The 22,596-nt window shown below is 40.1% G+C and overlaps 1 protein-coding gene across 5 annotated transcripts in view; it reads left to right on the top strand.

Moving 5' to 3' along the window:
• Positions 1-22,596, top strand: part of ppfibp2b (PPFIA binding protein 2b) — a 75,017-nt gene that overhangs the window by 4,482 nt on the left and 47,939 nt on the right. For all 5 annotated transcript variants that reach the window (XM_054619250.1, XM_054619248.1, XM_054619249.1 and 2 more), the window contains exons 2-3: positions 12,511-12,614; positions 22,218-22,426. In XM_054619250.1, the coding sequence (XP_054475225.1) occupies positions 12,533-12,614; positions 22,218-22,426 (291 nt within the window). In that variant the 5' untranslated portion in view covers positions 12,511-12,532. The remainder of the gene's footprint in view (positions 1-12,510; positions 12,615-22,217; positions 22,427-22,596) is intronic.

Here is a 22,596-nt window from a genome sequence, read left to right as displayed (position 1 = left end):
AAGTTGTGTCTTTATTTCTATTTTTACATTAACTAGCACCAGATGCAGTAGAAAGACTTGTTCCAGGAGTCTCTGTATTTATTCCAGGAATTTATTCACCTTTTGTGAGAGTTTCAACTTCTTTATTTTAAGGAGCAGGAGGGATAGTGCAAACAGAGTGACAGGAGACAATCAGAGAGCCTAAATCAGTATATTACCATAATATTACTAAAGAAAATATCTCATTTTAAAATTGAATTGTTCCATTTTCTTAAGTAAGAAAAGGAGAAGTAAAAACTCCCCCAAAAACTTTCAACAGGGAAAATAAAGAAAGAAACCTCCAGGAGATCAACAGAGGATCCCTCTCACAAGATGGACAGAAGTGCAATAGATGTCATGTCATCTATATTATACAAATAATACATATAATGACAGTAGTAATAGCTATTAAAGCAGAACAAATGATTGTAGAAAAAGCCTACATATAATAACAGCAGCAATGGATATAATAGAATGATAGTAAAAGCAGAAATATAGAGCTGCAGTAAATGCTAAGTTATAAAACCAGTAAGAATGTCAGCATTTTTAAACTTCCTGTTCCATCGTCTGAGAGTCGATGGGTTTTCTGATATAATGTCTGAAATAAGGTTAGTGGTAACACAAGCTGAAGACACTTGAGTGTTTTGTTCTACGATCTAAAATACGTCAGTTAATATTCCTCTGGTGATTCTAGGAGCTTTTACATTTCTTAAAAAAGACGGTTGCTAACAACTGTCTAAAAGAGACGACTAAACGCCATCATGCCGACCCGTCCGCCTCCACAGCCACGTTGTGTTTACTCCCGCTCATGTGACCGTGGTGTAGTTCCTTTATAGCCCAATGTTAGCTTTTTACTGCTGCTGATTGCATTCCATTTCAAAATCATAAATTGTTTGTTCATTTGTGACGATCATCTTGCTGAACAACAAAACAAATGGAAAAACCCCACTGTCTTTGTGTGGAGGGAACCGGTGTGATGCTTACCTTCTGTTGCCTAAAACACGCTGATGAAGTATTTTCTTTAAGACATGAGATTTTGATCGGTTTCACTGAAATGAAGTGTGTGTGTGTGTGTGTGTGTGTGTGTGTGTGTGTGTGTGTGTGTGTGTGTGTGTGTGTGTGTGTGTGTGTGTGTGTGTGTGTGTGTGTGTGTGTGTGTGTGTGTGTGTGTGTGTGTGTGTGTGTGTCTGAGTCTGTGTCTGAGTCTGAACGTCTGTGCACCTGCTTCCTGATGACATTTACCTGAGACCCGTTAAAGACAAACACACACACACAGCCTATGCGTATGTGACTGTAACATAATCCTGTAATGTGAACTGCCTGTGTTCTTTCCCCAGCTAGTTTGTTAGCAGGCTGTGACTCTGTAACGGGCGTCTCCGGTAGCCAAGCTGCCGGCCTCTTTGTCCTGCTCTACGTGCTTGGCTGTCATTGTAGAGATAGAAGTTTTTACCACCTGCAAGCTTCTGTTTAGTATTTTTTGGGGTTGGTTTAGAGTCGTTCTTTTGAGACTGAATATCTGCTCCATCTGACTCAGCTGGCAGAGTACAAACAGTTTATGGTATCAGATGGTTTGGCACTGGAATTTCTATTGTTGTTACTTTTGCATGCAGTTAATTGGTCAGATCTATTCTGTTCTTAAGATGCTCACTTGGTTCTTGCACCTTCATGTAAAATGGGGAAAAGGGAATTCATCAAGTTTTGGGGAGATTGGACTGATGATGACAAAGGTGGCCTTTATTCATAAAGGAGGCAGGTGCCTGTATTGGCTTACAGCAGCACTTCACCAGTTTTACACATAAAGGTCAGATTACTTGTCATGAGGAGTACCTCTCAGCCAATGAACACGGTTATATAATGTTTTCTGTCGCTCTGGAGCTTTTTCCAGTAATAACAATAAAATAACCCAGATAAAGTCATCATGAAGAACTATAGAATGTAGGTTAGCAGACATCACATCGGCATTGACAAGATAGGGAGGTTCAAAAGCTATTATGCTCTAGTGTCATGTGGGAAAAACCTATTTATATATTCAAAACTCAATATAAGCGTGTAGGTGTCTGCTTACTTACCGCGATTTTGAAAAGTCAAAAATTTGTTTGAAGGCTAAAAGTAAATAGGGAGCGCTAGAAAGCCCACATGCCACGCTCAAGCCTAATTACAACTTCAAATCTAAATAATTACTTGTTTGAACATGGGTGAAAAATGTCATGAGTTTTGTGCATCCTAAAGACCTCAAACATGTCAAGGGAGATATTTTTGATATAGCATTGCCAGACTTCAGTCTCACTGTAATGTTATTCTATTACTTTGGAAAATGCTACTTGCATACTACCACTCAACAGCTATAGCAATAAAGCCAATTTGGTGTGACAATACTTGGATAAGTAGCTAATTATTTCAGGACTTTAATTGTCTCATTTAACAAATCTGCTCTGGAAAGACAAAACTCGTGTGTTGCTCAGAAGGAATCCATTCTTAATCAGTTGGAAAGGGGAGAGAAAGAAACAGGGTGCAACAAGAGAGATTAAAAAGGCAATTTTAGTTTATTTGTTTTGTTGTGACTCTCTAGAAAGAGGGGTTCCAAACAGGTTCTTCTTTAAGAGCCTAGGTTCTGCCTTTTTTGTTAGAACCCTTAGAACAGGGCTCACTATTAGGCAGTCCAGTTTCGGACCTAGACACCGTTGTATCCGGATCTGGATCTACAACTGATAGATGATTGAGAATTATTACATTTTTACAGAACTCTTCTATTTTAAGAGGCCCAGCTTTTTTAGCCTTTGCAACGCCTGCTCAGCGGTCCAGGAACACACCGACCAATTACATGTGTTTTATATCATCTTACGTTACGCTGCTCAGCCAATCAAATATGTGTATGCTGATAAGCACCTTGACCCCAGTGAGCTCTCCACAAGTGAAGCCAAGACATTTGGATCGGCCCCTGGTGTCTGGCTGGTAGTTTAGGAAGTGCTTGATTTAGTTTTTTATGAGCGGAGCACATTTTAAACATCAATATCGCAGGCCGTCATGTTCATTAATCATGATCCCATTAATAAACACCAGTTGCTTGACTACCAAGATGGCCAAGTGGTGAAAAATAAAAAACACAACTGTGGGACAAAACAGGGAACAGTCTCATCTTAAATGTCACTGGTCTTGTGCATTGATGGCAATTGGTGAAGAATCTGGTGTTTCTTGTTGGCTTGGCTCCACATAAAGAGACACACACACACACACACACACACACACACACACACACACACACACACACACACACACACACACACACACACACACACACACACACAGAGTTGTATTTACCCTGCGTGACAGGAAGGCCTGGGGGCATAGCTCTGACCTCTTGCTGGTGACACTAATCCAAACAGGCTAAGCCAAATGAGGAGGAACAGTTAACTCACACACACTGTGTGTGTGTGTGTGTGTGTGTGTGTGTGTGTGTGTGTGTGTGTGTGTGTGTGTGTGTGTGTGTGTGTGTGTGTGTGTGTGTGTGTGTGTGTGTGTGTGTGTGTGTGTGTGTGTGTGTGTGTGTGTGTGTGTGTGTGTGTGTGTGTGTGTGTGCCATCCTAAGAATTGATCTTTGTGAAGGTTTTGGTGATGCTGGAATTTCAAATGTCAAGGTTTCTCACTTTGCAGAACAACGACAGCTCTCTGTTGATATTCCCAACCTTCTGTTCCTGTCAGGCAAGTTAGAAAACAAACTGCTGATGGAACATTTTCTTCTCACAGATCGCAACCCTTTTTTGGTTCACAGCCTCGCTACCCTAAACATTCCCTTTGTGTTATAATCAGGAATGCATTGATGCAAAACAAGAATTTTCAACATTCAAATTCATACCGTGTAATACATCTTAGTAAGTAGTATCAAACTGGATTAGTTGATTGAGTTTAATTATTGGTATCTTTACAGTGTCTCAGAGCAGATTTTTATTCATTAAGAGAAAAGGATCAGAGTAAGACAACAGAGCTCATGAATAGATTCCCATGTTGCTTTGTGGAAGCTATAGTATTTAGCATTAGCAGGACAGTGCAGTTGCATTGTCAATGAAAACACAGACAGAGAATGGAGTAGTTAAGAGCCAAGCTGTCCGTTGAGAATGGTGTCTGATTAGGTGTTACAAGAATTACAATAATAATCAATATTCATACTGTAAACTCATCATGCTGCATGCACATTTTACTTCATAAGACATGATCAAGATTCATATATTATATTTTAAATTATAAAGGTGAAAAGAGTTTCTGCCTAAAACCTTTTAGAATATTTCACTTTTTCATATCAATCTATCAAACAAATTAAATGCAATTCAAAGTGCTTTACAAATGATTGACAAGACATAATTGGAGAGAAGAGAAAGAGACACTCCAAATAAAGACATGACAATTAGGGGATTAATCAATTAGTTTATCAATTAGCAACAGAAAAGTCAGTGTCTGTCGCTAGCTTTTCAAATGTATTAATCAGTTATATTTGTTGGATATCATTGCAAATTTGAATATGCTGGACTATTGCTCAGACAAACAGCCCTGTGAAGCGGTCCACCCGTTCTCTGGGAACCTGTGATGGTCATTTTTCACTGTTTTCTCAAATTTATAGACTAATTTTGGGCTAATTTTCCATAATAATTAAATTTGTAAGGAGACAATCATGTCATTAGATAAGTCTGGGTACAGATTGACATCATACCTGCATGAAAGAGTTCAGTCCACACGTACTGTTGAAAAGACTAACTTAGCCTAGCTTACGTTTTAAGCGAATACACAAAACGCATTAAATACCGAAATGACCGTGTGTCTCCATCCTCCTCATCATCACATCAGCCTGATGAGCAGTAATACGCTCTGCTTAATGTGGTATGTCTCTCTGCCCAGTGTCGGCTCATATTAGCTCTGCTGGAGGTCTTTGTTGGAGGAGCTCTGCCTTGGCTGAGATCTCTAGATAGTGTCCTCTTATTCACATTGGCTGTGCCTCTTTATCTCTCTCTGTCTTTCTTACACTACATTTAGTTGCAGCATGTTTAATACTCATTACATCTGAGTGAGCTTAATGCCACTTGATATACAGATGGTTTGGAATACATGGAGGTCATTCACTGGTTTCTGTCCATTCCAATACACACGTTAGTCTTCTACAGCTTTATTTTGAAGATTATTATTTGGTCTTTATTAGACAGGTCATATTGAGAATGGAAGATTGATGATAAGGACTCATTCTTCAGGTCTAACAGTTTTCATCTATAGAACTTAGCTTGTTGGTGCCCTTTGGTTGTTAAACTGATGATTACCAGAGTCGAGCTGCTCTGCCACTGACATTACGAGAATGTAGTAATACTGGATAGTCAAAGGTGTGAGTGTGTATGCTGTGACAACAACAGCCCACAAGATCTCTTTCAGGTCGCTACTTAAAGGGGAAAGATTTCCAGTCATCATGTGTGTTTAGTCATTAAGGTGGTAGTGTGTTTCACCAGTCTTTAATTAATAACCATGTTAAATGATTAATGGGTCTTTAGATGAGAAGTAAAATCCCAAGCGCTCATTGTCCTGTTGGGTTTAGCATAGACACAGTCATGTCTAAACATGTCTCTGTGCTGCAGTGTTTCTGTTTGAAACACACAGTTAAGAATTCAGGACCGTGTTGTGATATAGATCGTTGTGGATTCTTCCTGTGACTTTTGTCACTAGTTTCATGGGAAGACCGACTCCTGGTGCTCAGAGTGCAGTGTTCCACAACGGTCCACCTGACCTTAGCTCTACCAACTCTCTACTTCTTGATTTTCCCACCTGACAAACTCGTTATGACTCTAAGTTATTGTAACCATTATAGTGGTGGGGTCTTTTAAAGTTCAAGTTAAACATTTCACTGCTCACACTGCTGTTTGTTACTCTCACGATGGTCACTGACTGGAAGTCATGTGTTGTCTATTCTGGTTCATTACCCCCACTCTGAGGGCAAAATAGATTACAGCGGAAATGAGAGCAGAAGTGAACTGGACTGAACAGAGTACAGCACAGAGCACAGTCGGGGCTAAAGAATCAGATAGTACATAGAGATAAATGAAATCCTCTAAAGCAGGAGTGGGACGGTAAAGAACAGAGCAGTACAGATGAGTAAAGTGCCAGGAGTCACATATAGTCCTGCACCCCCAGGGTGAAAACATAGCTAAAAGGACAGTAAATATCAGACATATAAATATCAGATAAGCTGGCTGGGTTATTAGCTAGAACAACTTTGGAATGAGAATAATACATTTTATTTAATGGTGCCTTATATCACATAAAATCAATAACAACACACACGATAAACGACGAGCCATAGAAATATAGGATCAATAAAGTAAACAATAATGCACATAATAGGTAATAGAGGATAGCTCAGCAATTTAAATTGGTGTTTTGTAATTAAAGTGAATAGGCTAGTTTAAAAAGATGGGTTTTGGGAGCCGGTGATAATGTCAGTTTTGTGTTTACAGCTTGGCCTTTTGCCAAAAATCAATCAATAAAATGCAACTTGAAGTGTTTATGTCACATGTAGCAGGTCCAAATCTCTGCAGTGAAAAGGGTCTCCGGAAAACCATATTTGAACTTGCCTTGGGCTTGTGACCAGGCGTCCCTCAGGTTTAATTTCACTGGGTTTGTAAGTACATTTCTCCTCATATGTCAGTAACTCATAGCTCATGCTGCCCTCCGTGGAGATGGGATAACAGAAGGCCGGGGAGCAGATAAGAAGAGTTGTTTATAAAGTTCCTCAAGAACATCAGTAGCTTCTAGAGGCTTCTTGTTGATGTGCAGTGCAGCAGGAGCAGTGTAGACGGCGCTGTATGACAGTTATGGTCATACTATGGTGCTAACCATGAAGCTGATAGCAGCACAGCCACTTGGCTAAAGCATACAGTGAGATAGCCGTAGCTAATGGCTGCAGGATGGGGGATGGCTGTCAGCTCTGGGCAGTTGAACACATAAACACAAGGACAAACGTGCTGCCTAATCGCTCTCACTCTTACCTCTCTCTCTCTCTCTCTCTCTCTCTCTCTCTCTCAAAAAGGGATCTTTGTGCTTGAGTTAGACAGAGACTGGAGGGAATAGGAGGAGTGAGGTTGGATTAAAGCAGCGGAAAAACTGCTTTGTGTGCATTTCTCACACACAGGTGCTGTACATAGAAAGATCTCTTGATATGATTGTTTGCATACAGACGCCTATCTGATGTTTGTTTTTCATCACATGGATAACAGGGCTGGAAAAGTGTTCTGTGTGTTGGGACTGGCTGAGTGAACTATTCTAACAAGGGAGTGTAAGTCCAGTATTGTGTTCTGGGGTCTGAATGTTGAATCACTGTCAGGGTGGATTTTGTCAGTAAACTGCTTTGTCAACATGGAAACATGGTTTCTGCATTAAGGTGGTGACCCGTGCATTGTTGGCTGTAAACTGCACTGTCAACGCAACCTGTTAGTTTCACAGTTTTAATTCATGGAGCTCTTTCTCAACCTTGAATGTTGTGCAAAAATAGTTATTATATTAATCTGAATGACAAATTTGTAGTTAAAACATGAATCCAGACAGCCACTGTGTAGTCAGCACCTGACAACATTGTTTTCACTCTCAGTGAAACTGTCCGCTGACTGCATAAAAGCCAACTTCCTTTTTTGACTCAGGAGACAGAGCTGTCAACACTGAGGCGGTTGGAGCTGTAACAGAAAGAAACCAGTCACATCTCGAAATGTTTGACAAACTTGTTTTTCTGGAGTGTATCTCTGTAAAAAGGCATGGCTGTTGCTACATCTACAGTACTGAAAATCAAGGAATACAGACAAAGTGATTTAACCTTAAGAGACAACCCTGTCGTTCAGTTTAACAGGGATTTTCTTTTTTATACTCTTTATTTGTTGAATTATAACCACTTAAAGTAGTTCCTAGATATATTGAAAAAGAAAGTTTCAAAACAACTTTCAAATAGCTTCTGTATATCCCACCAACCCCAACGCACTCAAAAAAAGAGGAAAAAAAGAAAGAATAATGAGTAGTAGTTATATCTTAGATTTTTGGTCGAGGGAATATCTTAAACAAGCCCTATTATACTCTTTTTCAGGTGCATATTTTTATCCCAAGTTACAGTTACAACATGTTTACATGTGTTAAATCTGTAAACTGTTCTTTATTAGTTAAAAAGTTCAGTGTGCAACTTCTAAACCAAACTTCTAAACCTGAGTTTGCCAGCTGGGCATCTTCGCGATAAAGTTACAGTTACTGTACTTTACTGCTGTGATGAGGATCTGCCTAGTTTTGAGTTGTTTTCCTCTCCTTCTTTTCAAACTAACCCACTCACACACACATATACGCCGTTAAGCTTATTTCATACACACCTGACGTGTAAGCACGGCCTCCATTGTACGTCTTATTTCCCGTTAAATAATCGTGGGGCCACGCCGCCATTAAGTCTTGTGTGACGTAACCACTTCACGTGACTAATTACGCCATCTTGCTCTTTCTCTCTCTTTTTCTCCCCCCCTCCCTCTAACACACACACACACACACACACACACACACACACACACACACACACACACACACACACACACACACACACACACACACACACACACACACTCTCCCCTAGGTGGTATGCTTGTTATTGTATAATAGATGTTTGTTGATTTTTGTTATTGATTTTTGAACAGTATTGTTTGAGGATAAATAAACTCTCTTATAGTTTTAAAGAGCAATTTCTGTTAATATTTTGTGCATATGTGTTGCAATAATAGATGTTTTTTATACTCACTGCTCAGATTCAAACCTTCACTGGTCACTCTGAATGTGAACTAGTACTTTGACTGAAACTACCTCAGGTGGCCCCTTTTGATGCGAAGGAGCAGCGGCTCTACTCTGAGCTCCCTCAGGATGTCTGAGCTCCTCACCCTATCTCTAAGGCTGAGCCCAGCCACCTACGAGGGAAGCTAATTTTGGCTGCTTATAACAGTGATCTCATTCTTTCTGGCAATACCACGTTACCATAGTTGAGGGTCTGAATGTAGATTGATTGGTAAATTGACATGTTTGCCCTCCGGCGCATCTCCCTCTTCACCACAACAGTCTGGTGCAGCACTGCTGACACCGCACTTAACCGCCTGTCCATCTCATGCTCCATTTTACCCTAATTTGTGAACAAGACCCCAAGATACTTGAACTCCCTCGCTTGGGGTCATGACTCCCAATCTGGCAACCTCTACAATGGAAATGGATGGATGCTCCCCCAAGTCTTCAAACTCTGCCTCCTCCATGGAGGACGTGTTGGTCAGTTTCAGGACTGCTCTTTTCGCCGTACTTCAGTTGCAGGCACTGATGACCTTCCAACCATAGTTCCTTGCAAAAGCTTCCACAATAGAGGGTTTAAACAAACAAAACTCATATTCTATGTCCCAGCCTCCTTTCTGTGTGTATGTAGCCTACTGTAGGCTATGTCTTTTTTCCCTGAAGTGTTTCTGTTGCTTTGACCCAACCAAGTGGTTCTGTTTCCTAAACATAAGCAAGTGATTATTTTGCCTAAACCTAACCAAGTGGGTCTGCTGCCTATACCTGACCAAATATACCTATACCTGACCAAAGTTTATTACCCTAGGCCTAACCAAATAGTTCATTAGCCTAGGCCTAACCAAGTGGTTCTGTTGCCTAAACCTAACCAAATGGTTTTGTTGCCTTAACCTTAAAAACTGTTTTTGTTGCCTAAACCTAACCAAGTAGTTATGTTGCAAAAACTTTACCAAATGGGTTTGTTGTCCAAACCTAACCAACTGATTTTGTTGCCTAAACCTTACAAACTGGTTTTGTTGCCTAAACCCTACCAAGTTTGTTGGCCTATGCCTTATCAGGTTGTTCTGTTGCCTAAGCCTTACCAAGTGGTTATTTTGCCTATACTAAACAAAGTGGTTCTGTTGCCTCAACCTAACCAAGTGTCGTTGTTGCCAAAACCTAACCAAGTGGCGTTGTTGCCTAAACCTAACCAAGTGGTCTTGTTGCCTAAACCAAATCAAATAATTTTGTTGCCTAGACCTAACCAATTAGTTTAGTTGCTTAAACCTAACCAAGTATTTTTGTGCCTAAACCTAACCAAGTAGTTCTGTTGCATAAACCTTACCAAGTGGTTCTGACTAAACCTAACCAACTGTTTTTGTTGGCTAAACATTACAAAGTGGTTATGATGCCTAAACAGAACCAAATCAGTTTTGTTGCTTAAACCTTACCAAGTGGTTCTGTTGCCTAAACCTAACATAGTGGTTCGTTGCCTTACCGTAACCAAAATTGTTTGGTTTTGCCTAAAACTAACCAAGTAGGTCTGTTGCCTATACCCGACCAAATAGTTTATTAGCCGAGACCTAACCAAGTAGTTCAGTTGCTTAAACCTAACCAAGTAGTTGCGTGTCTAAATCTAACCAAGTAGTTTTATGCCTAAATCTTACCAAGTGTTTCTGTTGCTTAGAACAACCAACTGGTTTTGTTTCCTAAACATAAGCAAGTGGTTTTGTTGCCTTACCCTCGCTAAAATTGTTTGGTTAAACTGAATTGAAAATACAGAAACACTATGTATAAGATAGAAAACCACCAAATGCAAAAACACTCTTCATAAAAACAACAAACAAGAAACAACAGAAAAGACGAATGCTTTTTTAGTTTATAAATAAATGCTGCACTTATTTTGTCTTTTAAATTGTCTATGTTTTCTTCTTTTGCATTTGTTTTGTCCATATGTATGTACATATGGACAAAACAAATGCAAAAGAAGAAAACATAGACAATTTAAAAGACAAATTTTAGTAGTCAAGTTACACTAGAGTGCTCTGGGCCACTGTACGACTCTCAAAACAACAAAAGCTATCCTAAGCAGAAAAAAAGAAGACAGGAAAGTTCTACGTGTCCCTGTTGAAATGGGATTGTAACATTTTTATTCTCAACTAAAACATTACGTGGCTAAAGAAAACATCAAAACATTACAGTGACATATTTGTATTAAAAATGTGGAAACTTTGAATTCATTCCATTCATGAGGCATTTCTTTACCAATATTTACCCCAAATAACGAGAAGATCCAGTGAATCTAACATAAACAGACACACCCTCACTATTCCCTCTCCTCCTTCTAACTGTCTTTCCCACAAGCACACACACGCAAACCCATTTACACAAAACAGTCAATTGCACAATATGGGAGACAGTGGACAGGATTGTGACAGTTTGTCTCGTCAGCTCTGCCGGAACAGGAGAGTGATCTCTAAATCAGCACCTTAACATACACAGTGTCACAATGGAACACAGAGAATCATGAAAAAGCCACAATTACCTAGCTTACCTATACTCTGCCTCTCTCTCACACACACACACACACACACACACACACACACACACACACACACACACACACACACACACACACACACACACACACACACACACACACACACACACACGAACGACAAAGCCACTGTTGTAACATTGCTGTTGAACAGTGGCACCCTTTCATAGTGTCTGTCTTTTGCTGTCACCGTCTCTCGTAACAAAAGTCATAGGGAGCCATTTATAATTATTAACAATAAAAGTACCAGAATTTTTTTCAAATACACACAGCTGCATCTATATACACTCATGCATCATGGTTGCAGACGAATGCTTTAACTGAAAAGTGGCCAACTCTTTACACGTTACTGTAAATCCATTGCCTGTGTTTTATACAGATTGACAGTGTCAGCAGTGATGAGCTATGGTTGTGAAAATGTGTGCTAATATAGCTGAGGGGTTTATTCTCCCAAGGCGTCTGTAGATTACATCACTGACCACCCTCTTGATTTCTGCATGGTGATGTCTATTTGTCTCTAACTAAGCATGACAGCAAAACAGAGGGATAAGAGCCTTTAGGAGAGATGACATAGAAGTGATGAGTGTAAGGCCAAGAAGTAATGACAGGAGGATAGAGGGGCGCAGAGAAAAAGCCAGAAAGAAGAATGACAGGAGATGGAGGGGCAGCCAGAGGCAGCTATGCCCAATGAAAAGTCAATCCTGCTTCGAGGAATATTTCTCTTAAACTGTCTGAGGCTTTATGTAGTGTTCATCTATGTTACATGCATGGGTTGTAGGGGCTACATGCATATATAAATCAAATAAACACAGGCCCTCTCTTGTGTAAACCCTGGGAGTTTTCTGTTTCATAGGCCAGCTCTAGTGTAAACCCTGTCATGGTTCTGTTTCTTAGGCCCTGTTTGTATAAACCCTGTCATGGTCTGTTTCTGTGGCCAACTCTATTGTAAACCTTTTCATGGTTCTGGTTCTTAGTCCAACTCTAGTGTAAACCCTGTCATGGTTCTGTTTCTTAGTCCAACTCTAGTGTAAACCCTGTCATGCTCCTCTTTGAAACGTCAACATTCTTTACATAGCCAACTTTACATTTGAATAGACAAGTTGACAAGTTGTTGTTAAATCTATTCTCTTTTTGTACAGAACATCCTAGACCTGAGAACTGATGCTTCCCGCCATCACCATGGAAACGGAGGCCAGTCATATGTTGGAGACTGCACTGGAACAGATGGATGACATCATTGCAGGTAATAGCTACGAGGTAGCAGTGTAGTCTTTGTGACATTGGAGTTACTGGAAAAATGCGTTTTTCCTCTTTAAAAATTGTCAGTATTGGTTGTTGTCTGTGGTTGAGTAGAAGTCACTGGAGCTCACATGCTAAGGCCTATTCTCTATCATAATGAGCTAGCCCAGCAAACAACATCTGTACTCAAAGACGCTTTTCTTTCCATCAGAGAGCACAGTGCTCTGCAGATTACAGCGTCATTTGGTTGGTCAGTTGGTCAATGAGTCTGGTTTGTTGTTAGAAGCAGCAAAGCCTGAACATGTGACTAAAGAGGCTTGTAGTCTTTTACATACAGTATGCTCCAATTACTAACTACATAATGATGCTGCGCACAAAATATATAAGTTTGTATTCTGGTTTATCTTTGAGAACCTAACTGTTACAAGTTTGCACTAAAGAATCTTTGAGAAATGTTCTTTTCAATACAACTTACTGGTTCCTAAAAGCAAAGTTTGATCTTACTGGTTTTCCTACTTTAGTGGTATGGATGTGTCAGTGCACATATTTGGTGTTGAGGACATGGTGGGTTAGAGATGATGTGGGGCTAAAACTTCGCCAAACTATACAAAACTTCCGTGTTTTTTATAAGTTAAGAATGCCACCTTCTTTATCATTCAGAAATTACAGTAAATATTGTGACCTACCCTGCTGACACTATGGAGTCTTGATGTTTTGATGTTGTGTGCACGTCTTCTTCTGATCAGCTCACTGTGGTTGTTTTTTCCTTCACTGAAAAACAATGCTGCATTAGGACCCATTTTTACACACCAAAGTCAGTTGTTGTGGACGTCACTGACTAGCTTACAGGAAGCTGTAACTGCCTCACAATAGAAGCCTTGCAATAGTTGACTAGTGAAAAGCATTAATATGTCAAGTATCTAGAATTAAGTAAAAGGATAAGAGTTTTAAATTTACCCAAGCCTAATCGGGATAAAAGACAAAGATGTATAAATAAGCTGCACCCCCAAAAGTAAGTACAAAAAGTACCTGTACACTGCTATCTTGTTCCCAGGTCTTCTTTAAATTCTGCACGGACTTGACAAGGTTTCCACCAGAAATGGTCACCCTCAGATTAAGGATAGGGTGTGAACATCTTGCATAGTCAACTATGATGACACATCACACACCATTTGCAAATTGGATAATTAGCAAAATGAACAAAGTGGCTGATTATCTTACTATTGGGTGGTCTCTGTATTCACATTATTCTTTCTGCATTGCCTCATTTTGTGTTTTTACTTCCGTTTTAGAGTGGAAGTCAGAATCAGCTTTATTGGCCATGTATGTGTAAATACAAGGAATTTGACTCTGGTTACTTACGCTCACTAATACAAAGAAACAGACAAATAAAACAAAAAAAATACAAGGAGATCCAAGAGGGACAAAGGGTAGACATTTAACTATTATGTAATAATAATAATAATAATTAAGCCTTTATTAGTCCCACAATGGGGAAATTATTTCTCTGCATTTAACCCATCCCGGAGGAGCAGTGGGCTGCAATGAAGCGCCCGGGGAGCAACTTGGGGTTAGGTGTCTTGCTCAAGGACACCTCGGCATGTTGCCGGTAAAGGGGTTTGAACCACCAACCTTGTGGTTACGGGACAAGCGCTCTACCTCATGTGCCACAGCCGCCCAACATGTACAACATGTAAATAAAAATGCAGGAGTATATACATGAACACAAAAAACAATGACAATGAAATGTAGATAGAAGTGCAATGATACAGTCTGCAAGTTGCTAGAATAAATATGTGAAGGTTGTGACAGGATATTTAATAAACATGAGAAGGTGAGATGTATGTATATCATTTATATTAGAAAATATGAATTTAAAGTTACCGCGTTATTGCACATGGATTTGTACCAGACAGAGGATGAATGATTAACTGTTCATGAGAGTGACGGCCATGGGGAAAAAGCTGTTCTGTTGTCTGGTTGTTTTGGTGTACAGTGCACTGTAGCGCCAACCAGAGCAAAGGAGTTGGAACTGTTTGTGTCCAGGGTGTGATGGGTCTGCAGAGATGTTTCCTGCCTGTTTCTTGACTCTGGAGATGTACAAGTCCTGTATGGAGGGCAGGCTGGCACCAATGAGTCTCTCTGCAGACCTGACAGTCCGTTGCAGTCTGTTCCTGTCCTGTTTGGTGGCCGATCCAAACCAGACAGTGATGGAACAGCAGAGAACAGACTGGGTGATGGCGGAGTAAAACAGAATCAGCAGCTCCTGAGGCAGGTTGTACTTTCTAGCGCAGGAAGTAGTGTTGGTCACTCCTGTGGAATATTTTTATTATTTTAACACAAACATTGAATATTTCAACACAAGTCGATGGTTCTCCACAGTGTGGGGGGATGGTCTCCTATAGTTGGTGAGTTCCTGCAGGCCTCTCCAAACTGATGCAGTATTGTTGGTTGAAAACCTGTTTTCCAACATCCCAGTGTAGCACCTCTTTGCTAATCTGATCTCCTTTGTCAGTGTGTTTCTGGCCTGGTTGTACAGGATCCTGTCCCCACTACTTGGCCCCACGAAGCTGCCTGGGTTTGGCAGTGAACCAGGTTATTTTTATATTGTATGTGCAGAAGGTTTTCCTCGGCACACACATGTCCTCACAAAAACTGACATACGATGTCAATGGTGTCAGTGAGCTCATCCAGGTCTGTAGCAGCAGCCTCAAAAACACTCCAATCAGGGCAGTCAAAGCAGGACCGTAACTCTAGCTTTTCCTTGTCGGTCCATCTCCTCACAGTCTTGACCACAGGCTTTGCAAATTTAAATTTCTGCCTGTAGGTCGGGTGAAGATGCACCAGACAATGATCAGAGAGTCCCAAGGCTGCGCGGGAGACTGAGCGGTAGGTGTCCTTTAGTACAGTGTAGCAGTGGTCCAGTGTGTTTTTGTCCTTGGTGGAACACTTGATATGTATGGGAGTTCTTTGCTGAGGATTGCTCTGTTGAAGTCCCCAAGAACTATGAGCAGTAGTCTGTATGTTTGTGCTCCATGTTAGTGATCTGCTCAGCGAGATGTTGTAGAGCCTCACTAACACAAGCCTGAGGTGGGATGTAAACACCAACCAGAATTAATGAGGAAAACTCCAGGGGTGAATAAAAAGGTTTGCAGTATATGAAAAGTGTTTCTAAGTGAGGGCTGCATGATTTTTCCAACACTGTGACATCTGTACACCAACCTACATTAATGTAAGAGCAGATTGCGCCTCCCCTTGTTTTTCCCGCAGTCCGCTCGGATGAGTTGGAAGCCGGCAAATGTAGGGTGCTGTCCGGGATGTCCTCACCAAGCCAGGATTCAGTGAAGCACAGGGCGGCGGATCTGCTAAAGTCCGTGTTTGCACTGTTGAGGAGCAGCAGTTCATCCATCATGTTGGCCAGAGAGCGGACATTCGCCAGATGAATTGACGGGAGCGCAGTTCGGAATCCCCGCTGCCGCAGTTCAACGAGCGCTCCTGCTCGCTTCCCCCGTCGGCGTCTCCGGCAAATCCCATAGAGAGCCGCTGCTCCTCCAACTAAAATCTCTGTAAAAGTGTCTGGATCAATGAAAACCCGCGAAAAAGTTTGACCAGTGTACTGTCGGAGGTTTAAAAGTTCCTCTCTGCTGAATTGGATCAGAGATCCAATTCAGAGAGGTGAGTTGTAGCCGTAGCTGGAGACAAAACAAACAAACAAAAACAGAAAAAATACTAGAGAGTGCAGTAATGAGGCTGCCATCTTGATGAAGCTTTAATTACTTAAGTCTAATTACTTTGCATAGCGTCGTCAACTTTATCATCCTTGACTTGCCAACAGGAACTGTTTTTAGGCTTTAAAAGAGGTGCTATTTAGTTTAATAATTATTCAGGCAAGAACGTAACCATTTAGATTCCCAATATGTGATTACTTTATCCAAAAACGCCTATTTGGAAATTTACACTAACGTTTTTGGAGCTGTGAAAAGCTGCTGGCTTTGTGAGACCAGCCGTTTGGCTATAAAAGAACATGTGACAGTGTTTTTTTAATTACTCTGACTGCCAGAAGGTAAGTCACAGGTCCACTGCATGCTTAACCACGGTGTATAACAAAATAATGATGATAAAATCAAATGAGCAATCACAAATGTATCTATAGGTAGATAGCTACTTAGCTAACCATCCTACATCTAGCAGACAGACGGGTTGGATTAATTATCTCTCTAGATAAAATAATATTCATACATTTCAACTTGGCTCTACCCTTCTGTCAGTGCAAGTAATTAATAAAGCACTGTCACTGTGCCTTTGTCTGCTGAGTTCAACAGGTGTACTGATGATACTGTACTTTTGTATTTCCTCATAGAGGACCTATCTACACCAAGAGACACTACAAAATATTTAACAACGTCCTCATTTGTGATTTCAGGCAATTTTTATGCCGTCCTCCTAGTCACTGATTGCTGATGGAAAATAAAACCATTGCTCAAATTGTATTTGTTCTGTGGTTTGACGTTTGTTCTGTGGAATTACATTTGGGAACATTCAGCAGCTACACTGAAGTGATTGGATGATTATACATTACCACATCATTCAGCCATCATTGACTGGGAGGAGGACATATGAGCATAATTTATAAATATTACTTCATCTAGAGAGTGAATTGATCAGAGCTAGCTAGCTGGCTGATGAAGATCACATATTAACAATCTAAATGGTTACCTTCTCACCTGAAAAAATATCAAAACAAAACTTTTTTTTAAAGCATTAAAAATGTTGGTTTTTTTGCAAGTAAAGGATGATAAAGCTGTCTACACCACGAAAAGTAACCGCAATACCGCTCTAAAATGCTCCAAAAACGAAATGTCAAAATGCAGAAGCATCCTGGTGTTTGCAGAGAAAACCACGGTTAATAGGAGCAGTGAAAAGGCTAGCAAAAAATTTCATTTTGTTTTTATAATTTTGTACAAATAAGAAAGTAAGTAAAATGTGACAAGATAGTTGCAGCTTCGGAACAATATTGGCAATTTTAAATTGAAAATCACACATTCTCAGTATAATATAAATTTCCCAAGATTTATTGGTTATTAATTTATTTGTTGTGAGCAGTCAGCAGAGCCAATGCAGTTTACTTTTTTTTCTACAACATTTTCTAACCTATTATCAGCTTTATATATCTCCTTCATTTATATTGTATGACACTGAAAAATCCTTAAATCAGGATTGAAAGATATGCGTTGGCAGGCATATGTTCTTTATTGATAACATTTTATGTCTATTTAGATTGCAATTGGGGCTTAGCTGAAGTCTTTTCTGCAGTTTTGTCCATATTCATATTTTTTAGACAGTATGTTTTTTTTATTTGGAGTCCTATAACTTGTTGACACAAAGAAGACTACCAGTTTGACCATTTCTGATAACAGCAGGTTAATAAGTGGTAAAATAGTGTTCTTCAGCCATGACACTGCCTCATTTTCATGTTAATATGCGTGATGTGTGTGGGTTATTTACATGTGTGCATGCTTTCTTGTGTGCAACAAGGGTTTGGTTTGCTGCAGATTTAACTAACAGAGAGGTAAATGTTTAATGTGGTCCAATGATGGTATGTGGGGAATAAAAGTTGGAGCAGAGCAAATTACCTTTTCAACCACCAGAACATGGAGAGACAGAGAAACATCCTTGGTTAGGTTGCCTGCTATCCTGCATCATCTTACCCTCAGAATCAACTTACCACATTTTCCTGTATAACACAAGTAAACAAAGAGGGTTTACAGGTACCCCTGTCATATCTGAAGTTCACTGCTGCTGTTTGCCCAAAACACGCTGACCTCATTGAGTGCTCTGAGTTTGCTGTTCCGGCTCTCAGTGACCACAAATAGAAATACATTAGCGTTAACATCAGCCAATCACTAACAAGGAAATTAGAGACACTTATCAACAGAATATAGATATGTTGGCCATATTACTTTCCATGATCAACAGTTTTTTTCTCTCTGGTTAAGCACCTTGTGGGAATACTTGTGGACGCACTCCACTGGTTAATGACTGATACTGATATGGTTGTTGACATGATCTAAAGAGTACTACCATCTACTGTTTTCGGACTCTTGTGTGACCACTCCCCACATTTCAGAGTTGGCTTCAGAAAAGAGAGCTGCCAGGGATCATGGTAAAACCTAATATGAAAGACAACACCCCACTTCATGCGTTGTGCAAATTGTCAGAGGCAGACAGTAAAATCAAACTACATAGCCTTAATCTGTATTTAAATAGCTAAGAATGCTCCTGAGGTTAGTGGGGTGCACTAGTAGTAGTTGCAGATCAGACAGAACCAGATCAATTAAAGACAGAATTAATTAAACAATTACAAAACATAGATAGGGGAGTTTTTCCTGTGTCGATGTGAGGGTCCCGGGGTAGAGGATGTTGCATGTGTACAGATTGTAAAGCCCTCTGAGGCAAATTTGTAATTTGTGATTCTGGGCTATACATTGAAATAAACTGAATAGATAGACATTGTTATCATGACACAGACAGACATATGATATATATATGTACCTATATGCCTTAAGGCATTGATGATGCTTCATCATGAATATTGTGAGTTTTTGTTGAACACAGTTGCCGTGGCAACGCATCATTTGCCATGAAAAAGGACCCTGATTTTTCTATGACTTGGGCTGCTCAAAAACGCAAAGAACTTTGCACATATGTTACAATTGATGAAAATAAATATATGATATGGGTTTTGGCCTTGACCTGCAAATATTCCCTCAAAAGCGCCCCTTACACAAAAAAAAGTATTTTGGGATTATGCTCTAAAATCAACCGGAAGTCGGACATTTTTAATCTTCTGTTCATTTTATCTACTTTTTTCGCCATTTACAGGCACTATACTTTTATGAACTCCTTCTAGGGATTTTATCAGATCCATCTCAAATTTGGTCAGTAAAATCTAAAGTGCTTTGTGATTAAAAGTTCTCAAAAGCATTACGTTCGATGGAATGGCGTAGCGGCCATTTTATGTGACTCCCAATTAAACAAGCTGCTATAACGCCACTGTACTTGCCTGAATCTGCCCTGTTTCTGTAGTCATATTTGAAACACTGCAGCTGACAATTATTTTCATTGTTGATTAAATTGTTGATTATTTTCTCGATTAATCAATTAGTTATTTGGTCTATAAAATGTCATAAAATGTTGAACAATCTGTGTTATGCAAAGAAGATATTCTGTTTACCGTCACAGAGGAGTTAAAAAAACACAAAAAAATACTCATTTATCTTTTTTTATCCTTTTCATCTTTTTTTTCTTTAAAAAAATTAGTTAAACTGATAAATCGAATGTCAAAATAGTTGGTGATTCATTAAGTAGTTGACAACTAATCAATCAATTGTTGTGAACTCATGTTCACTTCTGCTCCATAATGTTCTATAATGTGCAGTAAAGGCAGCTAGAGTTAGTGAACAATGTTCATACCCTGTATCCTTCATATTAGGTCATACCTGGTTAAATATTTTCTTGGTCTATTTAAACTGTACAGTGGTAATAATAATGATAATAATAATAATAATTATTATTATTATAATTATAATAATAATTATTTTATTTGTACAAACTTGGAGCACTAAGTGCGTATATGGCAGGAGAGGTGAAACTATTAAAATAAACTTAAAATCAAGTGGTTACACAACAGAGCTTTATTTAAAATTAAATTAATAAATACATATATAAAATTAATTGTCAGGTGAGAAAATTTGTCATAAACAGGCCCTATTATGCTATTTTCCTGGTGCATATTTTTATCTCAATTTACAGTTACAACATGTTAACATGCGTTAATGCTCATAATCCGCCTTGTTTTTCTCATCCTGGCTGTCCTGCAGCACCTCTTCTCACCCTCTCTCTGAAATGCTCCTTCGTAAAGTTTGCTCCACCCACCAGAAAGCAAAGTCGGCCCTGATTGGTCAGCTAGCCCGCTCTGTTGTGATTGGTCAACGTTTCACATTTAAAAAAACTCTTCCTCCGGATCCTCCAGCTCCGTCTCTCTCCCTTGTTGTTTGAGGGCCAAACTAGCCGGAAAGGAGTTTTACATCACTTCCGTAACATTGTGACCTCATAAAGTTACGGAAGTGAAGGAGAGAATTCAATGGAGCCGTTTCAGGCAGCTCAGGAGCAGTGATTCTGAGGGGGAGGGTAACTCCTTTTAGGCTTGGACTTCAGGTTTTACACTCTACGGACATTTTACATGTACAAAAATATATATAACACAATAAAGAAGAGGGAAAATGTGGAAAAGCATAATAGGGCCAGTTTAAGACAGGATTTAAAAGCAGAAACAGCTCAAGCAGATCGAATACTAACTGGAAGTCCGTTCCAGAGCTGAAGTGCCAGTACGGCAAGCACTCGGTCACCCTTAGACCTTAACCTCGACTCTGGAACAGCTAACAGGCCTAAACCCGCGGATTTGAGAGGCCTTTTTGGGCAGTAGGGAGTCAACAAAGCCTTGTAATTTATGAGTAAAATTTTAAAATGGATTCTAAAGGAGATTTGTAACCAGTGCAGGGCAGCTAAAACTGGGGTCATGTGGGAAGAGCGTTCTGTACAGTCTGAAGTTTCGATACATCTCATGCACTGAGGGGGGTAAACAAGGCATTACAATAGTCCAGTCGTGAGGAAATAAAAGCATGAATAATTTTCTCTGTATTGGTAAAAGATAACATTTCTCTGATCTTACAAATATTCCTGAGTTGGAAGAAACATCCATCCATCCATCTTCCGTAACCGCTTATCCAGTTAAGGGTCGCGGGGGTGCTGGAGCCGATCCCAGCTGTCAATGGGCGAAGGCAGGGTTCACCCTGGACAGGTCGCCAGCCTATCACAGGGCTGGAAGAAACATGATTGTATTAATTTTGTGTTATGTCCAATGCTTAGCTCACTGTCAAAAGTAACACACAATATTTCCTTATGCTTCCTTTGATTCATATCTTTAAGTTCTACTCTTACTTCCAGGCTCTGTTGTACAGAGGCTGCATACATATATTCAAGCAAAGGTTGCTCTTATTATTTGCTGTTATGGGACTCCATATACTTTATAGAGGGACTGTAATGAGTGCCTTCAGATGTGTGTGCGTGCCAGGGAAATGATCCAGGTGACACATGGACATTTTGGAGATATTCAGGATAAATTCTGCTCTCCTAGTTTTCAAAGCTGCAGGCTACTAATATACTTGTGTTGCAGTCAGATTTTTAGTTTTGAATAATGGTATTAATAATCTTTTTGTGTCCCTCCATAATCTTTCTGTATGTGACTGTCGCTCAGTGGTAGAGCAGGGTTGGCCTTCAATCAGAGGATCGGCTGTTCGATCCTCAGCTCCGCTAGTCCATGTCGATGTGTCCTTGGGCATCACACTTAACCCAAAGTTGCACTTGGAGGCTTTGCCTACTGTGTATGAATGGGTATAAATGATTAGTTAGTCCTGGTAGGCAGGTGGCACCTTGCATGGTAGCCCCTGCCATCAGTGTATGAATGGATGTGAATGGGTGACTGATGACATGCATTGTTAAATCGCTAGTCCATTTACCATCCTTTCTCCTTCGATACACTCTCCAGGTTCGAAAGCAGCAGCAGTGGAGCTTTCTAACAGCATGTATGACCTGGATTCTCCCATCAGCGCTGCTCCTCTGCAGGTTGTTAAGTTGGCTGAGGACCTCAAACTCGCCCTGAAGCTCCAACCCGACCAGGACGAGAGGGACAGCCTCAGAGCTCAGTTACCTTCGGAAACAGCACAGATTCTCATGGGCTGGCTACAGAGTGGCACAGTGAGTACATATGTGCTTTGCTTCAAATCAACTTCCGTGTTAACATGACATGTTGTCTTATTCGTAGTCTGTTTTCTGCAGTGCAGTGTTAATATCTAAATGCAGCCACTTCAACTGGAAATCTGTACCACATCCTCTTACGGTGTTAATGTAGTGTTTTTGTCCTTTTT

The sequence above is a fragment of the Anoplopoma fimbria genome, chromosome 19 (assembly GCF_027596085.1).
Source record: "Anoplopoma fimbria isolate UVic2021 breed Golden Eagle Sablefish chromosome 19, Afim_UVic_2022, whole genome shotgun sequence".
In the NCBI taxonomy this organism is placed as follows: Eukaryota; Metazoa; Chordata; class Actinopteri; order Perciformes; family Anoplopomatidae; genus Anoplopoma; species Anoplopoma fimbria.
This window is presented reverse-complemented; position numbering and strand designations above follow the sequence as displayed.